The sequence below is a fragment of the Neofelis nebulosa genome, chromosome 2 (genome assembly GCF_028018385.1).
Source record: "Neofelis nebulosa isolate mNeoNeb1 chromosome 2, mNeoNeb1.pri, whole genome shotgun sequence".
NCBI classification, from domain to species: Eukaryota; Metazoa; Chordata; class Mammalia; order Carnivora; family Felidae; genus Neofelis; species Neofelis nebulosa.
This window is the reverse complement of record NC_080783.1, coordinates 72336459-72357896: the sequence shown is the minus strand read 5'-3', so window position 1 is coordinate 72357896 and position 21438 is coordinate 72336459. Positions and strand designations below refer to the sequence as shown.

The window sequence follows — 21438 nt, the reverse complement described above, 5'->3', positions numbered from 1 at the left end:
TGTGTCATCACATGGTTGTGCCTTTGTGTGCATCTGTGTCCTAATCTCCTCTTCTTATAAGGACACCAATCATATTGGAATAGGACCCAACCTAATGACCTCACTTTACCTTAATTACCTCTTTAAAGACCTTATCTCCTAATACAGTCATATTCTGAAGTACTGGGGGGTTAGGACTTCAGTACACAAGTTTTAGGAGAGGGACCACAACTCAGCCCATAACACTAATCCTGATTTTACAAAATGTAGGGTAATATCCAAGACTCTTTTTTTAAAAAACCTTATGATGTGGATATCGTAACCATGCAGCAAACTGCAGCCCATTCCCTGCTGTCTCTTGCCATTGGTGACTGCCTCTCTCAGCTCTTCTCCTTGGCCCCAGAATGAGATCAGCAAGGCGGTCAGAGCAGGTCATGCAGGGATCCAGAAATCCAAGAAGAGTGTTTTGTGTCAAGTAAATAAAAGGAATTATCATCCATCTAAGGTTCGTTGTTTAAATTACCATGTTTATTTATGTCAACACAAAATACAATACAACAACTTACAAAAAACCATTTATCTTCATGTAATATAACTCTTCAGTGAACAGAAGTACTACTGTTAATGTTTTGACCTTTTAAGGTCCAGCCTTGGGTCAAAACAGTATTTAGAGAAATAGCAGATTCTTCTCTACCTTCCCCAATATACACACAAAGAAAACTCATATTTTCTACAGTCCCATTCCTATAATTATACAAAAATATCACGGGTAGAGGTGAATACTACTGTTGGGTCATCACTATTGCAACTTCCTTGTTGCTGTAGGTTTTCCCCAGACCCTGGGCTTCAGTCAGGAACAGAGCGGGTGCATCTGTCCTTCAGGTGTCCAAGGTGATTGTTTAGTAATTCTTTGAGTATAGCTGTGTATTCCCCAAGTGTCTGCTTAACCTGAGTTACTTAGAAACCAGAAATCCAAGTGATCAAATGTGAATTGAAGAAACTTATCATACATTACCTGTGCCAATTCCGTGGATACATTTGAAGTTTCTATTACAGAATGAACTATTCACCTAGTAAAAGTTTTCACATTACAATTTACTCAAAGGTAATAAACACTGCACAAAAGTACAAGACCTCACCTCTACTCCAGTACTCCAGTCATTTAAATGTTATTTTAGTCTCAGTACATTTTCAAACAAATGATAGTGATCACTTAACTAACAAAATCTTTCCATCATTTCATGGACAAAAGGGTCTGTCTCATACTGTGGAGAGAAAAAATATCTTGGAGTGGAAGATCTAGATTCTGGACCAGTTCTTCTACTCACTCTCTGAGGCTTAGTTTCCTTATGAACATCAAAAAAGAGGACAATGCTTTGTGAAGCAGTACTAATAGGAAATACTATTCTACAACGTCCATCTCTTCAATCAACCTATGGAACTCAAATTATCCACATCTATTTTGCAAGTAAAATCTTACTTTTTATTTTTTATTTTGTTTTTTTCATGTTTATTTATTTTTGAGAGAGAGAGAGAGAGAGAGAGAGAGAGAGAGAGAGAGAGCACAACCTGGGGAGGGACAGCAAGGGGGAGACACAGAATCGGAAGCAGGCTCCAGGCTCTGAGCTGTCAGCGCAGAGCCTGACGCAGGGCTTGAACCCATAGACTGTGAGATCATGACCTGAGCCAAAGTCAGACGCTTAACCGACTGAGCCACCCAGATGCTCCATAAATCTTACTTTTTAAAGTAAATATAAGATGCATATTTACCATATGCAACTGAAATGTGCAAGTTAGGTTATGTAAATGGGAACAAATACAGATAGAAAGCCTATTACTCATGAGAGACTGGGTACTCTTGATGTGTTTGCTTTAAAGCCATTTAAAATTTTGTTCTATTTTTAACCCATGTCCCTGTTGCATTATTGGAGCTCTTTTTGAAAAAACTACCTAATCGTTTACAGTAGTTTTTTAACAAGAAATTAAAACTTTCATATGGCATTTCCAGGGGTTAGGTGACTATGAAATTAAGTAAAAAGGATTGAAAAATATGGGAGAAGTAAGAGTTTGAAAACTTGGGGTCAGGAGGGAACCTGAGTGTAGAAAATTTTCCAGTAATTAAAAATAATCCAAATAATGGACTAGCTATTTTTGTTTTTACTGGTAACTTTCTAATTTATAGATTTCTTCTTCATTTGTAGAACAAATAAAATACTTGTTTGTGTACCTGACTTTTAGATACATGCAAATCCACAGAAATTATTAACACTAATTACATTTGGGGCATCTTTAGAAGAATTGCATCCTCTTAGTTGAAGTAAAAGTCAGCATCTCATTTTTCATAGATTTTTAAAAGAATCCTCCTTTAGGAAAGGGCAGATTTACTCAAAGTTTAGAATTAATTCGCAAGTGTGATTATTTAATGTGAGCATATGGACTTTGTGACTTTGCTGAGACAAAGACTTCAGGTAGCTATATTCCTGCAACAAATGAGATTCTAATTTCAAACATTTTTCAAATGCAAATCAGGCCCCCATGTGTCATTTTGATGATTTTTTGAGGCATTAATGCAACAGAGTTAGTATTCCTCAATGATCCCCAAAGTCACCCCTTTGCTAAGGATATTTCTCTTCTTGATTATTTTGAACCTGCCAACACAGTCTCTAACCTTCATACAGACAATGACTGATCTCCAAATGACCTATTATTATCTTAAACCAACCTCATTTTAAAGCAACAAAAAAGAAAAATTAAATAGTGCATTAACATTTCATATCAGTGAAGCAGACTTTTTTTGTGCATGAAGTAGTTCTATCCATCTGCGGAAAGATCCATCTTTTGTTTCTCCCTGTGCTTATAGGTTACGTTTTTGAAGGTACTGGTTGAACCTCTATACAGTGGATTGGTTCCCTAAAAAAAACAACAAAAAAGTTCAAATGAAAGTATGTACATATTATTACATGGTTTTAATATATCTGAATAATTTCATTGTACATTATAAATGAGAAGAAGAGAGTCAGGCTCAAGCTTGGAAGCCATTTGAATAATTTTGATTAATTCCATAGATTCAATATATTCTTATATAATTTCATATATTATTTTAGCATTTTAAAATTTATACCTTTTCATTTAATTTTTTATTTTTATTTATTTTTAAAAAATTTTTTTTAACGTTGATTTATTTTTGAGAGAGAGAGAGAGAGAGAGAGAGAACGCACACATGCACTCAAGAGAGGGAGGGGCAGAGAGGCGAGAGGGAAACACAGAATCCAAAGCAGGCTCCAGGCTCCGAGCTGTCAGCACAGAGCCCGATGTGGGGCTCAAACTCACGGACTGTGAGATCATGACCTGAGCTGAAGTCAGCCGCCCAACCAACTGAGCCACCCACGCGCCTCCTCTTCATTTAATTTTTTAATATGCAGAACCAGTGCCATATGTGTATCATAAAAATCTGACCCTGTTTGGAAACACACTAATTTATGGATAGAAAACAAGACTTTGACTGTTTTGTTCACTGCTATTTTACCAGAGTTGAAAACAGTGCCTAGCCAACAGCGGGCATTCAGTATTTACTGAACGAATAGAATGAACCATAAGGTGTCCCCAAAAGGAAATAAAAAGTAAAAAATGGGAAAAGTGCACTTGTAGAAGCATGCAAAGACAATGACATAGTATCTGCCTTTAAGAGAGGTGTTGCTGGTGAGAGGCATCACACAAGGGCACAGAAAATCTCGCTAACGTGAGATAAAAATTCAGGAGAAACAACTAGCTGCTTGGGAGAAGCAAGGAAAGATCCCTAGGACAGTGAAAACTTGCTCTAGAGAGTGAAAGAATTAGGTAGCATGTGCTTCCTAGAGAATAGCAGCATGTGAAGCAGAGAGTCACCAGGGGCTGGCATGTAGGACACTGGGCGCATGACGGAGTACAGGTCCCAAGGCAGGTTGGGCAAGATGGCTTTGCCTTTGGGGAAGTGCAGAGGATTTGTGCCAATGTCTGGACAATTCAGTTGTGCTCTTTAGGGTGTAGATGTGTTTCTAGGTGCCATCACTGGGACCAGAAGAAGCCAGGCTCTGTAAGTGTTTAAAGAAATACCAAGCTTGATCCTCCAATTTCCCTCCTTTGGTTGAATTGTTCCAGGCAGGCACAAGATGTCTGTGTAAGTTGCAGTTTCTTCTCTCCCACTTTCCAAGGTTGACCACACAGGCTTTGATGTCAGACAGCCTGGTTTCAAACCCAGCTCTACCACATGACCTCAGTTAAGCAATTCTGAGTCTTGGTGTCCTCATCCACTGGAGGGATTACCAAAGTGCTTACCTCATTCATGAAGTATATTTTAGCACAGTCCCTGACACATATTCAGTGCTCAATAAATGCCACCTCTTATTAGTTCTTATCTCTACCTCTTCTTCATATTTGGAATTTCCTTCTCTTTAAGTTTTGGAGAGCGTTAGAAAGATACTTTCCCCTGGAGCTTTTACATTCAACATTTCCAAGCCCACTTCTGCTTGTGTATGAAGTCTAGGTATCACCTATGACCTTCCAAATTACTAAATCTTATATTTTGGTCTCCTTATCCTATACATTGTAGAGATTGTGGCAAGTTCTAGACATAGATTTCAAAAACAGCTGTATTTGCTTTCCCAGGACATTTCTCTCAGTTCTCAGAAGAACTAAATAAAATTGAAAAACATTCCTGGGCCTTCCACTTGTTGTCCTTGCATTTGCCACAGTGTCTTTATTGTGAGGAGGAATCACACCTGCACCCACTTCTCCCAGAGCCAGTAACCTGACCTCTGACTGAGTAACATGTAACCTTTGTTCATGTGCCTTCAGAAAGATGCTATCTCGGCCATAAGTGCAAATAGGAAACAGGCTCCCTGATGGTGGATGATGAATGAAGTCCAGGTCACCATACTTCTCTATTCCTGAAGTCAGCCTGGATGATTCTGAGGACGCTCCTGTCGTTATTTAGTCCTGCTGCCGTAAGAACTTGGAATTTGGAGAGTGAAGGACACACTAATATGGTCTTAAGTGCGGTTGGAGTCTCATTTGGAAACAAAAATCATGTATGAATTCTATTCAGTTTTCAAGACTACAAGCTATTAAGTTTAAGCTGGTTACAGAAAAATAAAGAACTCAGTCGAAGAGGAAAAATGGCAAAAATAAGTACAGGTTGGGATGACAAGTCCTGGAGGAAGAGGAAGGCTTAGGGAAGAGAAAAAATACTCTGAAAGAGTAAATGGACTGTGAGCAGGGCCAGCTTAGATCTTAATAGGACCAGGAACTCTTTCGTGAACCTCATTCCATGCTATGTCAAACATATTAAAATGCACCCACATTCCACACTAAGTATAATTTATTGCACCATAAGGGAAGTGACTTAAGTTACAATGAACTGAATGCATGATGTTATTTTGTAGACATTTAGATGAAAGTTCATTTTGATTACAGTGTTCATTCTGTATTTTGAAGCGACTTTATTCAGGGGGTCTCTTGCAAAGCTAGTTGTAGGTCCTGGTCATGATGGCTGAAGCAGACCCCACCATAGTAAGAGGGTAAGGTGGGAGTTGAAAGGTGTAGAAAGAGCAAGTACATATTGCTGGGAGGCAGTTGTGTTTCCTGCCCTCAGCTGACGATCAGAACTCAGGAGAATAAGCTCAAACGAGGTTTTGTTGGTAGAAAAAAGGATGGCAATGTGTAGTACTGCCTCCTCTAGGCCACGCAGATGGTAACTCTCCTACAGGTTTCCAGCCAAGCCACAGCCTTGGGTCTCCATTTCAGGTGGGTCTGAATTCTTTCACTGTTTAGACAAGGTTGGGTTTCCCCCACAATGATCTGGGGTGACCAGGCTGATTTCCCCTGAAATCTGGGGGTGCTAATTTAGGCTGTGGATTCTGTAAATGCAGTGGCATATTTCTGGAGCTTGAAAAAGTGGTAATAAGAAAGCTCTTTGTCATGACCCACAGCTCTCTTAATGATTGCCTAACTGCCAAATGCAGACCTGATTTGCTTAGCACAGTACAAAATCAATCCATGACTGCAAGAAATGTCAGACTGAACATTTTTTGCCTCTAGTTAATGACTTGTCATCCTAGAAAAAAATGTCTAATCAAAGATGAATTTAAATATCCTCCCTTTGTGTTTTCATAAAGAATATGGATGGGGAGGTTATTTTTAAAAGTATAATAAAAGGTAACCTTTCTTTATGGCCATGATGAAATGTTTCAAGAGGCAAGAAACGGAGCTCTTTTTGTCTTGAGCTCTGTCACCTTTAGAGTCCAATGGAGGCCTATGGGTCAGGAGATCCAACCCACCCCTACTGACTCTGGAGGTCCCCTGGGGTTTGAAGACCAGTCAAAATCAGTTCTCAAGAAGAAACAGTTTTTAGATTAAAAGTGGAATCAAACTGAGGACCCCAAAATGGATGCACTGAGCAACATTGTTTTTTCCAATAGGATATATTAGTGAAATTTGAATTGAATTATTTGAATTAAACCTCTTTTGCATCCAAGTGAATAATTATTACCCAGTTATTATCTAGTCAAGAACATCAAACATTTGTTATTCAAAGAAACTCAGTTTAACAAGGGAATAATATTTTTCATTTATGATTTTATCTGTTTAATGCATATTTTTGTTCCATTTTAGATGAAGAAACAGTAAAAATCAGCATTTAAATTTCAGTCATGTTCTACACCCTGAGGGAACACAATGCATGTTTTGGGGAAATTAACTGTTAATTAAAATGTTATTTTAAAGATATTAATCATTTGTCAGTGTTCATGCCTTTGTATGAGAACATTAAAATGTGCTGGTTAGTAGATACACATCACATAATTGCCCAAGTGCTTGTTTGTAGAACACCTGCTTATTATTTCTAGGAGGGTCAAGGCTGTGCTTAGAAGAAGGCTGCAGTTAGGATCGCAGCTCCAGCATGGATCAAAAGTTTGGGAAGTCTGGAGTGGACAGACTTCACTGCATTCTGGGGGATAGAGACTGGGGGAGAAAAAAAGGGGTGCTTGGAAGCGGCCCCTGGTTCCCCCCTCTGGAGGCACAGAGGGCGGGGGCTTTGGTGAATGGCTTTCATGCTGGCCGCTTGTGGAGTGAGTAGACCCAGAGGGTCTGGGAAAGGGGCCGGCCCACACCCCTGAGTCCCCAGGGTCCCTGCTGCCTGTCTGGGCCAGGCCGTGGGTGTGAATGTCGCTCTCTCCCTGCCTCCTTTCCGCTGCCCTCTGGGGGTTTGGATTCAGGATTTGTTCCTAGTGTCCAAGACTTTGATAAGAAACTTACAGAGGCCTATGCTTACCTACAAATCTTGATAGAACAGTTAAAGCTTTTTGATGATAAACTTCAAAACGGCAAAGATGATGAACAGAGAAGGAAAATTGAAACTCTTGAAGAAACAACAAAGAGCATGGTAAAATCAATTAAACACTGCATTGTGTTGCTGCAGATTGCTAAAAGTACTATTAATCCTGTAGATGCAATATATCAACCTAGTCCCTTGGAACCTGCGATCAAAACAATGCCTACTCAGACTGTCTTACCTCCAGAACCTGCTCAGTTGTGTAAGTCAGGGCAGCATCCATCTTCCCTACCAGTTTGACCTGTATTAGCTACCTTGGGACATCATCAGACTCCAACACCAAATAGTACAGGCAGTGGGCACTCACCACCTAGTAGCAGTTTGACTTCTCCAAGCCATGTCAACTTGTCTCCAAATACTGTCCCTGAGTTCTCTTATTCTAGCAGCAAAGATGAATTCTATGATGCTGATGAATTTCATCAAAGTGGCTCATCCCCAAAGCACTTAATAGATTCCTGTGGATCTGCCTCTGTCTTGACAAACAGCAGCTCAGGAAATAGTCACAAGCGCCCCAATACCACAGAGTCACTTAATTCTTCCATGTCCAATGGAACAAGTGATGCTGACCTCTTTGATTCACATGAGGATAGAGATGATGAAGGGGAGGCAGGGTCCATGGAAGAGCACAAGAGCGTTGTCATGCATCTCTTGTCACAGGTTAGGCTTGGAATGGATCTTACTAAGGTAGTTCTTTCAACATTATTCTTGAAAGAAGATCTCTGTTAGAAATGTATGCAGACTTTTTTGCACATCCAGACCTGTTTGTGAGCATTAGTGACCAGAAGGATGCCAGAGATCGAATGGTTCAGGTTGTGAAATGGTACCTCTCAGGCTTTCACGCAGGAAGGAAAGGATTGGTTGCCAAAAAGCCATACAACCCTATTTTGGGTGAAATCTTTCAGTGTCACTGGACATTACCAAATGATACTGAAGAGAACCCAGAGCTAGTTTCAGAAGGACCAGTTCCCTGGGTTTCCAAAAACTGTGACATTCATGGCTGAGCAGGTTTCCCATCATCCACCCATTTCAGCTTTTTATGCTGAGCGTTTTAACAAAAAGATACAATTCAATGCTCATATCTGGACCAAATCAAAATTCCTTGGGATGTCGATTGGGGTGCACAACATAGGGCAGGGCTGTGTCTCATGTCTAGATTATGACGAACATTACATTCTCACATTCCCCAATGGTTATGGAAGGTCTGTCCTCACAGTGCCCTGGGTGGAACTAGGTAGAGAATGCAATATCAATTGTTCCAAAACTGGCTATAGTGCAAATATCGTCTTCCACACTAAACCTTTCTGTGGGGCAAGAAGCACAGAATTACTGCTGAGATTTTGTAGTTCTCCAAATGACAGGAAATCTTTTTGCTCAATTGAAGGGGAACGGAATGGTGTAATGTGTGCAAAATATGCAACAGGGGAAAATGCAGTTTTTATAGATACCAACAAGTTGCCTATAATTAAGAAGAAAGTGAGGAAGTTAGAAGATCAGAATGAGTATGAATCCCACTGCCTTTGGAAGGGTGTCACTTTCAACTTAAAAATCAGAGACATTGCGGGGCGCCTGGGTGGCGCAGTCGGTTAAGCGTCCGACTTCAGCCAGGTCACGATCTCGCGGTCCGTGAGTTCGAGCCCCGCATCAGGCTCTGGGCTGACGGCTCGGAGTCTGGAGCCTGTTTCCGATTCTGTGTCTCCCTCTCTCTCTGCCCTTCCCCCGTTCATACTCTGTCTCTCTCTGTCCCAAAAATAAATTAAAAACGTTGAAAAAAAAATTTAAAAAAAAAAAAATCAGAGACATTGATGCGGCAACTGAAGACAAGCATAGACTTGGAGAAAGACGAAGAGCAGAAGCCCAGGAAAGGAAAGAGAAGGAAATTCAGTGGGAGACAAGGTTATTTCATGAAGATGGAGAATGTTGGGTTTACGATGAACCATTACTGAAAAGTCTTGGTGCTGCAAAGCATTAGGTTGGGAAATGCAATGTTTACACCTGATGACCAGGGCAATAGGCATAATTAAGCACCAATCTTCCTTTGGGAGAACCTATTCACTCCCTTCTTATTGCAGTGGTTCCTATCTCAGGGATACTGGACTTTCTGATGCAGATGAACAATTAAAGCAAGAAAAACTTCCCTTTTTTTCCTTTTCTGTGGCAGTTACAATTGTGACTTCAGTCCTGAGAAAAACTTCAGGTTTTGAAAATAAGATGTCTGCTTTTTCCCCAAACCCCATGCTTTGAAAAGCATTTATGAGTCCCAGTCTTAAACCTTGCATACCAGTTTGGCTGTTTCATAGTTCATATAATTCTGGGTTCTACATATATATATGTAACACATATATAAATATATACCTGATGCCAGATTTTTCATAAATACTCCATCTACTATAAATATTGATTCTTCTGAGTTGTTTTAGAAAATTAGTGCAATGTATTAAAATCAAGTGTTAGGAAATGTCATGGCCTCACCTATAACAACTTTTTTTTTGGAATTGGACTATTAATAGGAATTAGACTATTATTAAATTGTATCTAATGCTGGACTATATTTAATTATACTCAGTGCTTCTTAAGGCTTCATAAAGTAATTTTTCCAGTTTAAAAAAAAAAGTTTGGGAAGTCCCTTAACTTCTCTGAGCATCCATTTCCTTACGTTCAAAATGGGATTATCTAGACTACTTCACAGGGTGGTGGTGTTCAACCAACTACTGCTTTTTGGGTTTTTTTGTGTCAACTTAATCATATTCTTTTGCCTGATTGCCCTTTTTAAAATTTTTTTTTTTAATGTTTATTTATTTTTGAGAGAGAGAGAGCGCGCGCACAAGTGGGGGAGGGACAAAGCGAGAGGGAGACACAGAATCCAAAGCAGGCTCCAGGCTGTCAGCACAGAGCCTGCGCGCAGGGCTCGAATTCACAAACTGTGAGATCATGACCTGAGCCGAAGTTGGACACTTAACCGATTAAGTCACCCAGGCACCCCTGTCTGATTGTCCTTTTGACCATTGTCAGGCATTTGCTTGACAGTTGATGAGAGTTGTAAACACCCACGGCCGGGGGATTAGATGAAGTTAACTGCCCTCAACTTTAGCCTCATAATACTATGTTCTAAGTCACCAGACTAATCTAGCAGGTTACATTTTACCTTGTTAGGGACGGATAAATTATATCCTCATTGCAAATCCAAATTTACTCTCCTAAAGCATTTTATTTAATTATGAATAATTCATACATACACAAAAGAGGAAAGCTGTATAACAAACCTCTATAGACTCATCACCCAGATTCAACAATGATCAAGATTTTGCCACACTTGCTTCACTATTCCCTTCTCTCTTAATGTGAAAAAATTTTTAAGTTTATTTATTTATTTTGAGAGAGAGAGTGAGTGAGAGAGAGACTGAATCCCAAGCAGGCTCCATGCTGTCAGCACAGAGCCTGACAGGGAGTTCGCTCCACAAACTGTGAGATCATGACCTGAGCTGAGGTCAAGAGCCAGATGCTCAACCAACAGAGCCACCCAGGTGCCCCACTATCCCCTTCTCTCTTTTGGCTGAGTTATTTCAGAGTAAACCTAATCTTCATTTCCTTTCACTTCAAAATGTGGATATTTTCTAGCAAAGTTATCATGCCATTATCTTACCTAGTCAAATTAATCATAATTCCTTGCTATCATTCTAATATACAGTCTATATTATCCTCCTTCCAGGTGTCCAAGAAATGTATTTTTACAGTCAGACTGTTCAAATCAGGATCGAAACAAGATCCATGCATTGAATATGGTTGTTGTGTCTAAAGGCATTTTTAATAGGAAGATGAAGTAGCTGAATATTTTTGTTGTCCATTGTCCTGCACTGTATCTTAGCATTACTTCAAAATAATTGCATGATATATAAACATGTCTTATCAAGATAAATTTATCCAAAACAGAAATTCCATTTGCTTTAAGAATTGAGGATATCACTATATAATTAGAGGGAAAAAAATGTTAATATCAACTTATTGGGGCAGATGAACACAAAAGAGCATTGCGTTTGCCTGTATTTTCTCCAGTGAAATCACTGTTTTTAGAATCAGCAATGTAAGATAATTGCTATTAGATAGCTGGCACACTATTAGAAATAGAAAGATGAAATTAAAACCATGAAATTGTTTCTATGGCCCTCTAGAAATGTAATTATCTCTCCTGTGGAAAAGAAACACAGAAAATTGGAGTCCTGTTTTGTGTTTGTCTACTGTGAAGGGGAGACACATAAATTATATCTATTGAGTATACGTACTTAAAGGTTGACACTTTTTAGGTATTTTTCAGGTAGCTGTTTAAAATTTGTTATTGAGAAGAACTACCTGAATGAATGATATATATATATATATATACGTATATATACGTATATATATAAAATAAATAAAATAAAAAATATATATATATATATATATTTTTTTTAACCTGAATGATATTTAAAAGGTCTTCTCAACTTGGCATTGTAACTTATTATAAGTAATGAGTATTTCTATGGAAATTGGCACGAACTGTAATACTACTCACAAACATTATTCTGTTGGCTATAACACAACTGATCTATGGAAGTGTTTAGATACAGCACCTATGCTTTATCAAGAGGGGCCTGAATGATCCTCCTGGTGGTAATGATTAAATGTATCTCCTTTATGTCCCTAAACAGTATATAAGGAGTTTCAAGAGACTCTTCAGAGTGGGGGAAATCCCTACTGCACTGAGAGACAAATGTATGCTATGAGCGTTATTTGGGTCCCAAATAGCTATCTGGGTTCCTTTGTCCTCAACAAATCAAAGCTGTTAGGGACATGGTGAGAGGGGTAGGGAAAGAACCAGTGAAATCACTCTCTTTTAGAGCAGAAGAAAGCTGACACCCATCTCTTCCATGAGTCACTTTCTCCCGGAGACAAGGGATAGCCCCCAAGTGTTTACATACCGTTTGCCACTTGGCCTTTGACCGTTCTGCTTCAAATTTGGCAACTTCTTTACGATCATGAAATGACACCAACAGCTTCCAAATGCACAGGAGGACAACCCCAATGAGAAGAATAGCCAGTGAAACCCCCAACATGATCATGGGAATGTTTGGGGGCTTTGGACAGTCTGTGGAAACAAAGAAAATTATATTAAGAAGATGGTATAATCTTGTGAGGCAGAGAAAAGATTTCTCATTAAAATGTCCAACTGTATTTTTTCTCCAGTAGAGGGAAAATTGTAACAAGTTTTGTTTTGATGAATTAAAAAAAAAATGAGTTACTTGTTGAAAGATAGCCCTATTCCTATGAAGTAGAACAAAAGATAAAGTTTTGTTATTTAAAGCAAATGGATATATACTTGAATGGCTGACTCAAAAAGAGTTAGAATCCAAGAATGAGGTTCATACACACAGAACATGTAAAGGACCATGAAAAAGACTATAGTTTAATTCCTAAAAATGGTCTCTTCTGGATACATGATAGAATAGAAATGAAATGTGTATGTGTGCACACATTCACACACAAACACATGATATTACTTTTTTATGGATTTCCTTGAAACATAAACTGTCTAGGAGATTATATTCAGAATTATATAAAACCCACCCCCTGAGAAGTTTACTACTTGCCGCTGCTTCTTTTTTTAATCGAAGACAATGATGGCTATTTGTTTTATTTTAATACTAATGTAGTGCTCTGGTGTCCTAGAAAGTTCCTGGACTGGGGTCAGGGGAGGTGGTTTCAATTCCCATCTGATGTAGCTCTCTGAAATCCATCAAGTCCTTCGATCTCTCTGAGTTCCAGGACCTTCATCCATCAAACAAAGGTGTAGGACTTCAGTGTTCCCTTAACTTCCCTGAGGATAAGGTTGAGCTCAGGTGCTTATGCTTATTAAATCCACAGCTTGCAGTGGGGCGCCCGGGTGGCTCAGTTGGTTAAACGTCTGACTTTGGCTCAGGTTATGATCTCAGAGTTGGTGGGCTGGAGTCCTGCTTCAGGCTCTGTGCTGACAGCTCAGAGCCTGGAGCCTGCTTCAGATGCTGTGTCTCCCTCTCTCTCTGCCCCTCCCTGGCTCACCCTCTGTGTCTCTCTGTCTCTCAAAAATAAATAAAAATGTTTAAAATTTTATAATAAATCAATCAATCAATCAATCAATCCACTGCTTCCTAGAGCCCAGAGATTCTGATTCAGTGGGTCTTAGATGGAGCCACAGACTTTTTATTATTAGCAGTATCCCAAGTGATTCTTATCTTCAGGGAAGTTTGGGAAACTAAAGTTTCTGTATAGTCCTTTCAACTTGAACATTCTATGAAATGTTATTTTGACTCTATTGATGATATTAATATAATTTCACAATTACACAGTGCCTTCCCTCATTGACAGCAGAATGACTAATAATTCTTGCAATATGCCTGAGAGATGATACATTTCTTAATGAAACATTATAATTAAGCTCTCCCCTTGCTTTCACGAGGAAAAAAAATCCCACATAAAAATTATCATTAAATATCTGCCTTCCTCTGCAAGAAGTGAGGCAAATCTGTGGTATCTGGGGAGGAAATGAATCATGCTTAGTTTAGCCTAACTCTTATTGCTTTTAGATATTTAATCAGGAGAGTTATACACATGGGATGAGTGATGCTGCTTTCAAGGTAAGGATCTATAACTGATCTGAATTTGAGCAGGACTAATGACCCCACAACAGCATGATGCTTGGCCTCAGACACTTTTGTTCTTTGGACAAAAAAAAACATGTAAGGAGATTATGCAGAAATAAGTAAAGGAGCTAATGAAATAGCTACCCCAGTATGAAGATCTAAAGACTGTTTCTAGCACAGCAAATGAACCATAGCTGCTTCTAAGAGGTTAGCAACACTCCTGCAAAGAAAGTGGGAGGCGTGTGTCAGTGAGAATATACACTAGCTGCATCTTTGACAATGAAATGTTTGGGATGGGGCATCATAGCATGTTCTTGCCGAAGGCAAGATGAAGCTTACTAGGACCCTGCCACCAGAATGTGAATTAGGAGGGCTCTACAGTAGAGAATAAATAAAGGAGGAACAGGCACAGCCTGGCAGAGACAATTTTTTTAAGAACTTAGAGTCATTATACATTTATACATTGAGAATACATTATACCTTGAGAAATTATACATTTCTCAAGAAAAGATTTCGGCCCAAGTTCCAGGGCAGGTATCACACAATAGAAATCTCCACTGTTTATTTTCTCTTTAGTTTTTTCCTGAAATGCTCAGACTGAAGACATATTTCTAGGTGGGGAAAGAGGGCCATCTCCACCACGGTGTGCAGTATTGCCTGTTGAGTCCTGGCCACTGCCACCTAATTCTAAGGTCCAAACTTTTAGCTCCGTCACATGCAGCTAACCGAGCATGGAAACATGACTTTTCTGAATTAGGTGGTGTGGTAAGTATACAATACACACTGATTGTGAAGACTTAGTTTGGAAAAAAATAAAGCATGTCAATAGTTTGGGTATTGCTAACTGACAATATTTCGGATAGACTGGATTAAATAAAACATATGATTAAAATTCATTGCACCAGATTTTGACTCTTTGGTGCAGTTACTAGAAAATTTTAAATTACATGTGTGGTTTGCATGACCTTTCTATTGATGCTGATGTAACATATTTTGGGGAGTCAGGTATTTATTACGATCGTACAGCCAGTGGGAGGCAGTATCGCACAGGAGTTAGGAGCCTGGGCTCTAAGCCAGCCTGCCAGAATTCCCCAACCAGCACTGGTACTTAATTGCTGCAAGACCTAACACATTTTTAAACTTTTCTGCTTCAATTTCCTTATCTGTAAAATGGAAATAATAGCAATACTTGCTTTATATGGTTGTTACATGAGGGGGCTAAAAGAATTAATGCATGTAAAACATATAGAGCAATACCTGGCATAAGGCATTAGTATGGGCTCAATAAATGAGAACTATTACTGTTATTGTTATTCCTATTCTTAAAACTGCAAATACATTCTTCCTCCTTTTCTATTCTCAAGACTTCAAGGACCTGGACCCTCCATGTTGGAACCTGTGGGTGTAAAATCCACATCCACATCCCTGCCAGGAAGGCTCCTGAATATCATTTCTTTTTTTTTTTTTCATATTTATTTATTTTTGAAGGAGAGAGACACAGAGACAGAGCATGAGCAGGGCAGGGGCAGAGAGAGAGGGGAGACACAAATCCGAAGCAGGTTCCAGGCTCTGAGCTGTCAGCACAGAACCCGATGTGGGCTTGAACTCACAGACCTCAAGAACATGACGTGCCGAAGTCGGACGCTTAACCGACTGAGCCACCTGGGCGTCCCTCAAATGTAATTTCTTGACTGTGGCTCTTATCCTCTGAAAGTTTTTCCAGATGGAAGAAAAAAGATGAGCAAAGCTGTCCCTACATCCACACACACCCTGATACTGACTGTTCACTTGGTTTCTATTTAAATCTGTTTGTAGGACTGTGGGAATCCTTAGCATCCACTTCCTCCTTTCTATCCTTGCCTCTGATCCCCAGCCATGGGATTCTCTGGTCTTATAGCTGTGAGAAGGGCCTGCAGATTCCAGGGCAGACTCTGCCCTCAGGGCCCCCGAAAGCTCGGGGCCTACCTAGGAACATGAATATTGCCAGGGAGAAGCATCTTTGCAGCTGTCAGGTGACTTCTGTTAAGCCTCAGGGAGGTAATTTTCCCCTCACTTTTCGTTACTACAAAAGCACAGGGAGAATAAAAAGCCTTAATAAAAAGTCATCAGGGAGTCTGAGTGCTTTCAGAAGGACGTCATGTTTATGTGCCACTCAGATTGTGTGGAAGCACACACACACACACACACACACACACACAAACCCAACTGTTCAGTAATGAGGGGGCATTTGTCAGCCAAAGGCATGTTTCTCTCTCTCTCTCTCTCTCTCTCTCTCTCTCTCTCTCTCTCTCTCTCTCCCCCACTCACACACACACACACACACACACACACACACACACACACTCAAAATAAAAATCAAACCTACCAGATACAAAAGCCCCTGAATTAAAGACAATTCTGGAAGTTCATTTTTGTTGCTTAAAACTCGTTTTTCCAATGGAATCAATATTATGTTTCACGAGAACTTGCTAAAGCCACTGCCATGGTTACAAGTAGAGGGTTGGGGGATGTAGTTCGCGAATCTGGCTTTATAAAACACATAATGAGGAGCCAGGTTTTTTGTACTAAGTAATTCTTCCTTGTGCAGCAGGATTCACCTTAAATTTCATTAACTAATGGCCTCTACAAAGCATTTTATATATGCATTTCAAAGAAGTTGATTCATATGAGATTTGCAAGAGCAAGTCTCCAGGTGCATTCTGCCCACCTGAACTTCAAGGCCAAGGTCACAATCATACTCTTGTATCTTGTATTGTGCTGACTTCTGCCTCCCCTTGACCCCCAATACTATACTGTGATATTTTTCTAATCATGTTTTCTTGGTTGGTTTATAGTATCTTGAACTTACTTTTTGGTTACATTGGTATTGCTTTCGTTTTTACACACTTTAGTGATGGCAGTTTGATATCCTTGGTTTCAAATTTAGGAGTTACTATTTTGTTGACACACTGATAAGCAAGCACACACAACAAAATACATCTGCCTGCTAGCCTTCCCTTGCTGCTGTTGTCTGGGGCAGAACTTAGGCTCCACGCCTTTGGGGGTAGGAGGAGGAAGAGGTTGCTGACGAGAGCTGGAGCGATCTGATTTAATGCAGGTGTCGTTTCTGCCAGAAAGATTTAGGAACACATCATTAATTGAAGACAGAAAAGGTGAGGCACTTGTGAATATCTAAGAATGCAGGCAGGGAGGTCTGGAAGCCATCTGTAGCAGAGTAGTGTTAAAATGCAGAGTCCTGGGACAGACATCACACCTGCTGACTCAGGATGCAGGCAGTTGAGCAAGCTCCCCAGGTGAGTCTGATACTAAAATTTAAAACTTCTCGACAAAAGTATCTTTTCCACTATTTTCTTTTCTACCCAATATAAACTTCTCTCTGAGATTTTCAAGATTTTTACTTGAGAGCTTCCCAGGTCCTAAGCAAACTCCATGAGCTGGTGTGTTGAAAACCTAAGAAGCTAAGGACCCTGACTTCCTTTGTGGATCACTTTCTTCTTCACTTGATGTTTCATGTCTTTTCTGACTCAATGACCCATTGTTGTAGGTTATGAATTGGCACATGTTTTATATGCATTATTCCATTTAATCTTTGAGTCAACCCGTAGAAGATGGTACTATTATTTTTCCCATTTTACAGATGAGGAGACTCAGAGGCAAGTATCTTCCAGAATGTCAAGCAGCTATTAAGTGGTTAGAGCAGGATTTGAGCCAAGGTTTGCCTGATGCAAATCTCATCCGTTTAGAGTATTATGCTCCTCCCTGTTAGCCTTTCTTAAAGATATACCTTTTGCTTACATTGTATTCAGTCAGTCCATCTTTCTACAAACCCTCAGCCAGCTTTTGGGGAGATGATGGTTGGTACAAATGCGCTCATCATGTTTTGTGGTCTAAGTAACAGACATTGGACCATATCAAACCTCTCAACAGGTATATTTCAATCCCTGGGAAAGTAGAAGCACTCCATCAAAATTCTGGAAATGCCTTTCGTGGAAAGCTACCCCAAGTGTCTTTCTGGTTGTTTCCTCCTCCCCCACGTAGTATCACTTACCATTGACAATAGAAGCATGCCACCCACCTTTCTCATTGATGCTGTGAATGATGGTTTTCCCTTCATTGTCTGTAGTTATTAGGAATGTAATAAGACATTCATTTTCTCCTTGCAGAGAACAGGGAACAGAACTATCCTTTGAAAAATCTGCAGATAAAGGAGTCATTCATTAGATTAAATGAGATTCCAAAAGAGATTATTTTTAAAGCAAAGTGGCATTGAGTTTTAATATGCAAATAGGAATTTTTGACATTGCAGCATAGGAATCAAAAGGACATAGGATTTTTCCCACCACTGAGGTTTTAGTTTCTACTCATGTTCCAGAAGAACAGTTCCAGGTGTGGTCAATCAGTACTGACCATCAAATGCACTTATCAAACTAATGGGAGCAGGATTTCAATAGAGTGAAAGTACTTGAAGGCAGGTATGCCTAGTTGTTTTGGGAATAGAATGGCCTTGATTGTGGCATTGAGAGGGCTGTATGTTCCTCTTGGCTGGGAGCATCTGGGAGGAAGCCTAGATTACATTTCAGAAAAAGACTGCACAGCCCAAACTGATACTGATACTTCTAAGGGGGCCTTTCCCACAGTCAGGTTGATGGTCATGTATTGTCACAACAGTAAATATACATTAATATCAGGAAATGGCCATTGAAGTCTTATGTGCTCAGGGACTAGTAGGATGAAAGTAAACCCCAGATTAAAAGGAACCCAGTTGACAGTTTGCCTACTATTCAGTATAACCCCCTTTTTTAGTTTAAAAACAAACGTAATCCAGTTTTCTTCAAATCTTTTTCAAATAAACTCTTATTGAGCTTATTTAAGAGGCAGAAAATGAATGTCATACAGAAACTGAAAATATAGTAAAATGGTCAATCCAAGATGTTAGTACCATTTATCAGAAGTTTTAGAGGTTTGGTATCTATGCCAAAATTATGTAGCATTTTCCAAATTAAAAAAAAAAATCTTGCTTAAAATTCTCCTATCTTCTAAGTTGGAGACTTTGTAATGATATTGTTTTTGATACAAATGATACAAAAACTTTTTTCAGCAACCTGTAAATGAAACAAATGTTTTCTTTTAACCTAAAATTTTGACATATGATCCAATATTAGTGTATGATGACACAATGAGTCAGAATATTGAAACTGGGACAGTCTCAGATAACCTTAGACATACTCTTGCTAGACCTATAACTTTTCCCATTAGCTTAAACATGAGCTTTAACAAAACAGAATCTACATGTGTTCCTCTGATTCTAACAAAGTAAATAATATGCTATTTTTTGTTCAACAATGCTGTAGCCACAGGAAGGAAGATATTAAGTTGGTTTTGCATTTAATTTATAAGATAAAAACCTCACGTCAGGGTCTATAAGAAGAATGCTCATATTATCTATGAAAAAAAGGAATGAGTAAAACATTTACCATTATTAATAAGATTTCAGATGATAAATTTAAGTGAAAAAGTTGCTTTTGAATCCATTAGAAGCATCTATTTACATAAGAATATTAAGAAGTCGAATTATAAATCATTCTCATCTGGTCATTCCCAAATGTTTATGATCATGTAAATCACCTGGGATTTATTTATTGCATTTATTTCATGCGATAGCACTGCATATATAATTCATACTTTGGTCATTTTTAGATAACCTTTACCACATGTCCTCCTACCAAAACACTCCAATTAACTAGAATTCATGAAGTCTTGGAGAATATGCTTTTTCTTGTTAGAGTGTTTTTTCTCCCCTTCCTCCTCCCCACCATGACTGTGTACAACCACTCTTCCTCCCAAGTTTACTTAACAGAACATTTTATTCTAAGGTAGAAAATATGTGGATAGCTTATAATACTCCTTTCAGTAATATTAATCTTGCTCTTTTATTTTCTTTTAAATAGCTACACTGAAGCACAGGGAGGCTTAATTTACTTCACTAGGATTATTTAAGTTTTTAATGGAACTGTTAATATGACCTTTGCGTCATGACTCCCTTCTTGCTTTAATTACTTCACCACTCCTTTTCATGACTGTTATGACTAGATTTAGCCAGTTTTGTAGTGTTTGGGTATTAAAATGGTATTATTGAATGTGCAATGAAAGAGTCCAGCTTGGGCTGAAGATTTGCATAATTAGCTGCTAAGGTTTTCTTTTGTTGTTCATTAAGAAATGGACCTTTCTTTTTTACTCTCCTTTATAAGTGCCAGCAGTGCTGCTCCAGAATAATACAATGAAAATAAGGTCTCAGGCAGTCCATGAAATTATACTTAGAAAAGGAAGAAATGTGAGAATGGGGGTGAGGAGGCCAGCATCTGGGAAGGTTCAGGAAGGATATAGAAATATAAACCATCTGTACCACTGAATTAAGACACCTATGTGTTTAGGACCTGTGCTTTGGGGCTGGGTCAGTAGTTCTCAGAGAAACAGTTTCCCAAGGAAAAAGAAAAGGGTTCTGTGGTCAAACAAGTTTGGGAATCCTTCCTTACTCCAATTCCTTCTATGCCTCTCCTGAAAATTCGCAATGCATATTTAATATAATGTGCATAATTTTTCAGGAGTCGCAAAATAAACAAAAAGCTTAGCTCCCCATTTCCAAAATTTATATGACCGTGGATGCTATTTTCCATTCAACACTTTTAGAATTAGTGTTCTCATGGAACACACTTTGAGTAATAATGCTCTGAGTACATGAGTGTTGGGGTAGATTAAAAAGGGTCTTTCACTAAAATGGAATGAGTAAAGTTAAGCCACATGTCTTTAGAAATGCTCACACAAATCCCCACAGCAGAGCTGAGGAACGATGTATTTGGATTATAAAGTTTTGCTCTTCTACTTTACTCTCCATATCCTTGTCGGGAAAAGGTGGGGCTAAGAGAAGACCCTATGTGAGAGCAAATACATGATGATAATTTCAAGGTGATGTGATCAATGACATAACTGCATAAGTTGAAATAGAACTCATAAAAGTCTCATTAGAAAAGTGACTTTTAAATTTTTATTTTTGTTTTTTATTTTAGAGAGAGAGCACACAAGCAAGGGAGGGGTAAAGGGGGGGGGGAGAGAGAGAGAGAGAGAGAGAGAGAGAGAGAGAGAGAGAGAATCATAAGCAGGCTCCACACTCAGTGCAAAGCCTGACATGGGGCTTGATCCCACGACCCTGGGATCATGACCTGAGCCAAAATCTAGAATTGGACACTCAACAGACTGAGCCACCCAGGCACCCCAGAAAAGTAACTTTTTAATTCACAGGCTGACAAATATGTTTTTTCTCTTAAATTCAACAAAGTTAGTGCCTTAAATGGTATTAGAAATCCAGTTAACATTTTCAGTTTCTGAGTTACAAATAATTGTATTCCCCTATTTTGAAGATAATTTATCTAATTACAGAAAAAGAATAAT

At 39.0% G+C, this 21438-nt stretch overlaps 2 protein-coding genes across 5 annotated transcripts in view; one reads left to right on the top strand and one right to left on the bottom strand.

Annotated features, from left to right (window-relative positions):
• Positions 1–1521: 1521 nt before the first annotated feature.
• ITGB6 (integrin subunit beta 6) overlaps positions 1522–21438 on the bottom strand; it is a 132711-nt gene continuing 112794 nt past the window's right edge. For all 4 annotated transcript variants that reach the window (XM_058715177.1, XM_058715178.1, XM_058715176.1 and 1 more), the window contains 3 exons: positions 18068–18187; positions 12295–12461; positions 1522–2889 (listed from right to left, as the gene is read on the bottom strand). In XM_058715177.1, the coding sequence (XP_058571160.1) occupies positions 2791–2889; positions 12295–12461; positions 18068–18187 (386 nt within the window). In that variant the 3' untranslated portion in view covers positions 1522–2790. The remainder of the gene's footprint in view (positions 2890–12294; positions 12462–18067; positions 18188–21438) is intronic.
• On the top strand, positions 7142–10024 carry LOC131503651 (oxysterol-binding protein-related protein 9-like). The gene is given in 4 exon segments (XM_058715181.1): positions 7142–8042; positions 8045–8327; positions 8329–8899; positions 9144–10024. Coding segments are annotated over 4 exon segments (1674 nt in total). The 5' UTR covers positions 7142–7393; the 3' UTR covers positions 9315–10024.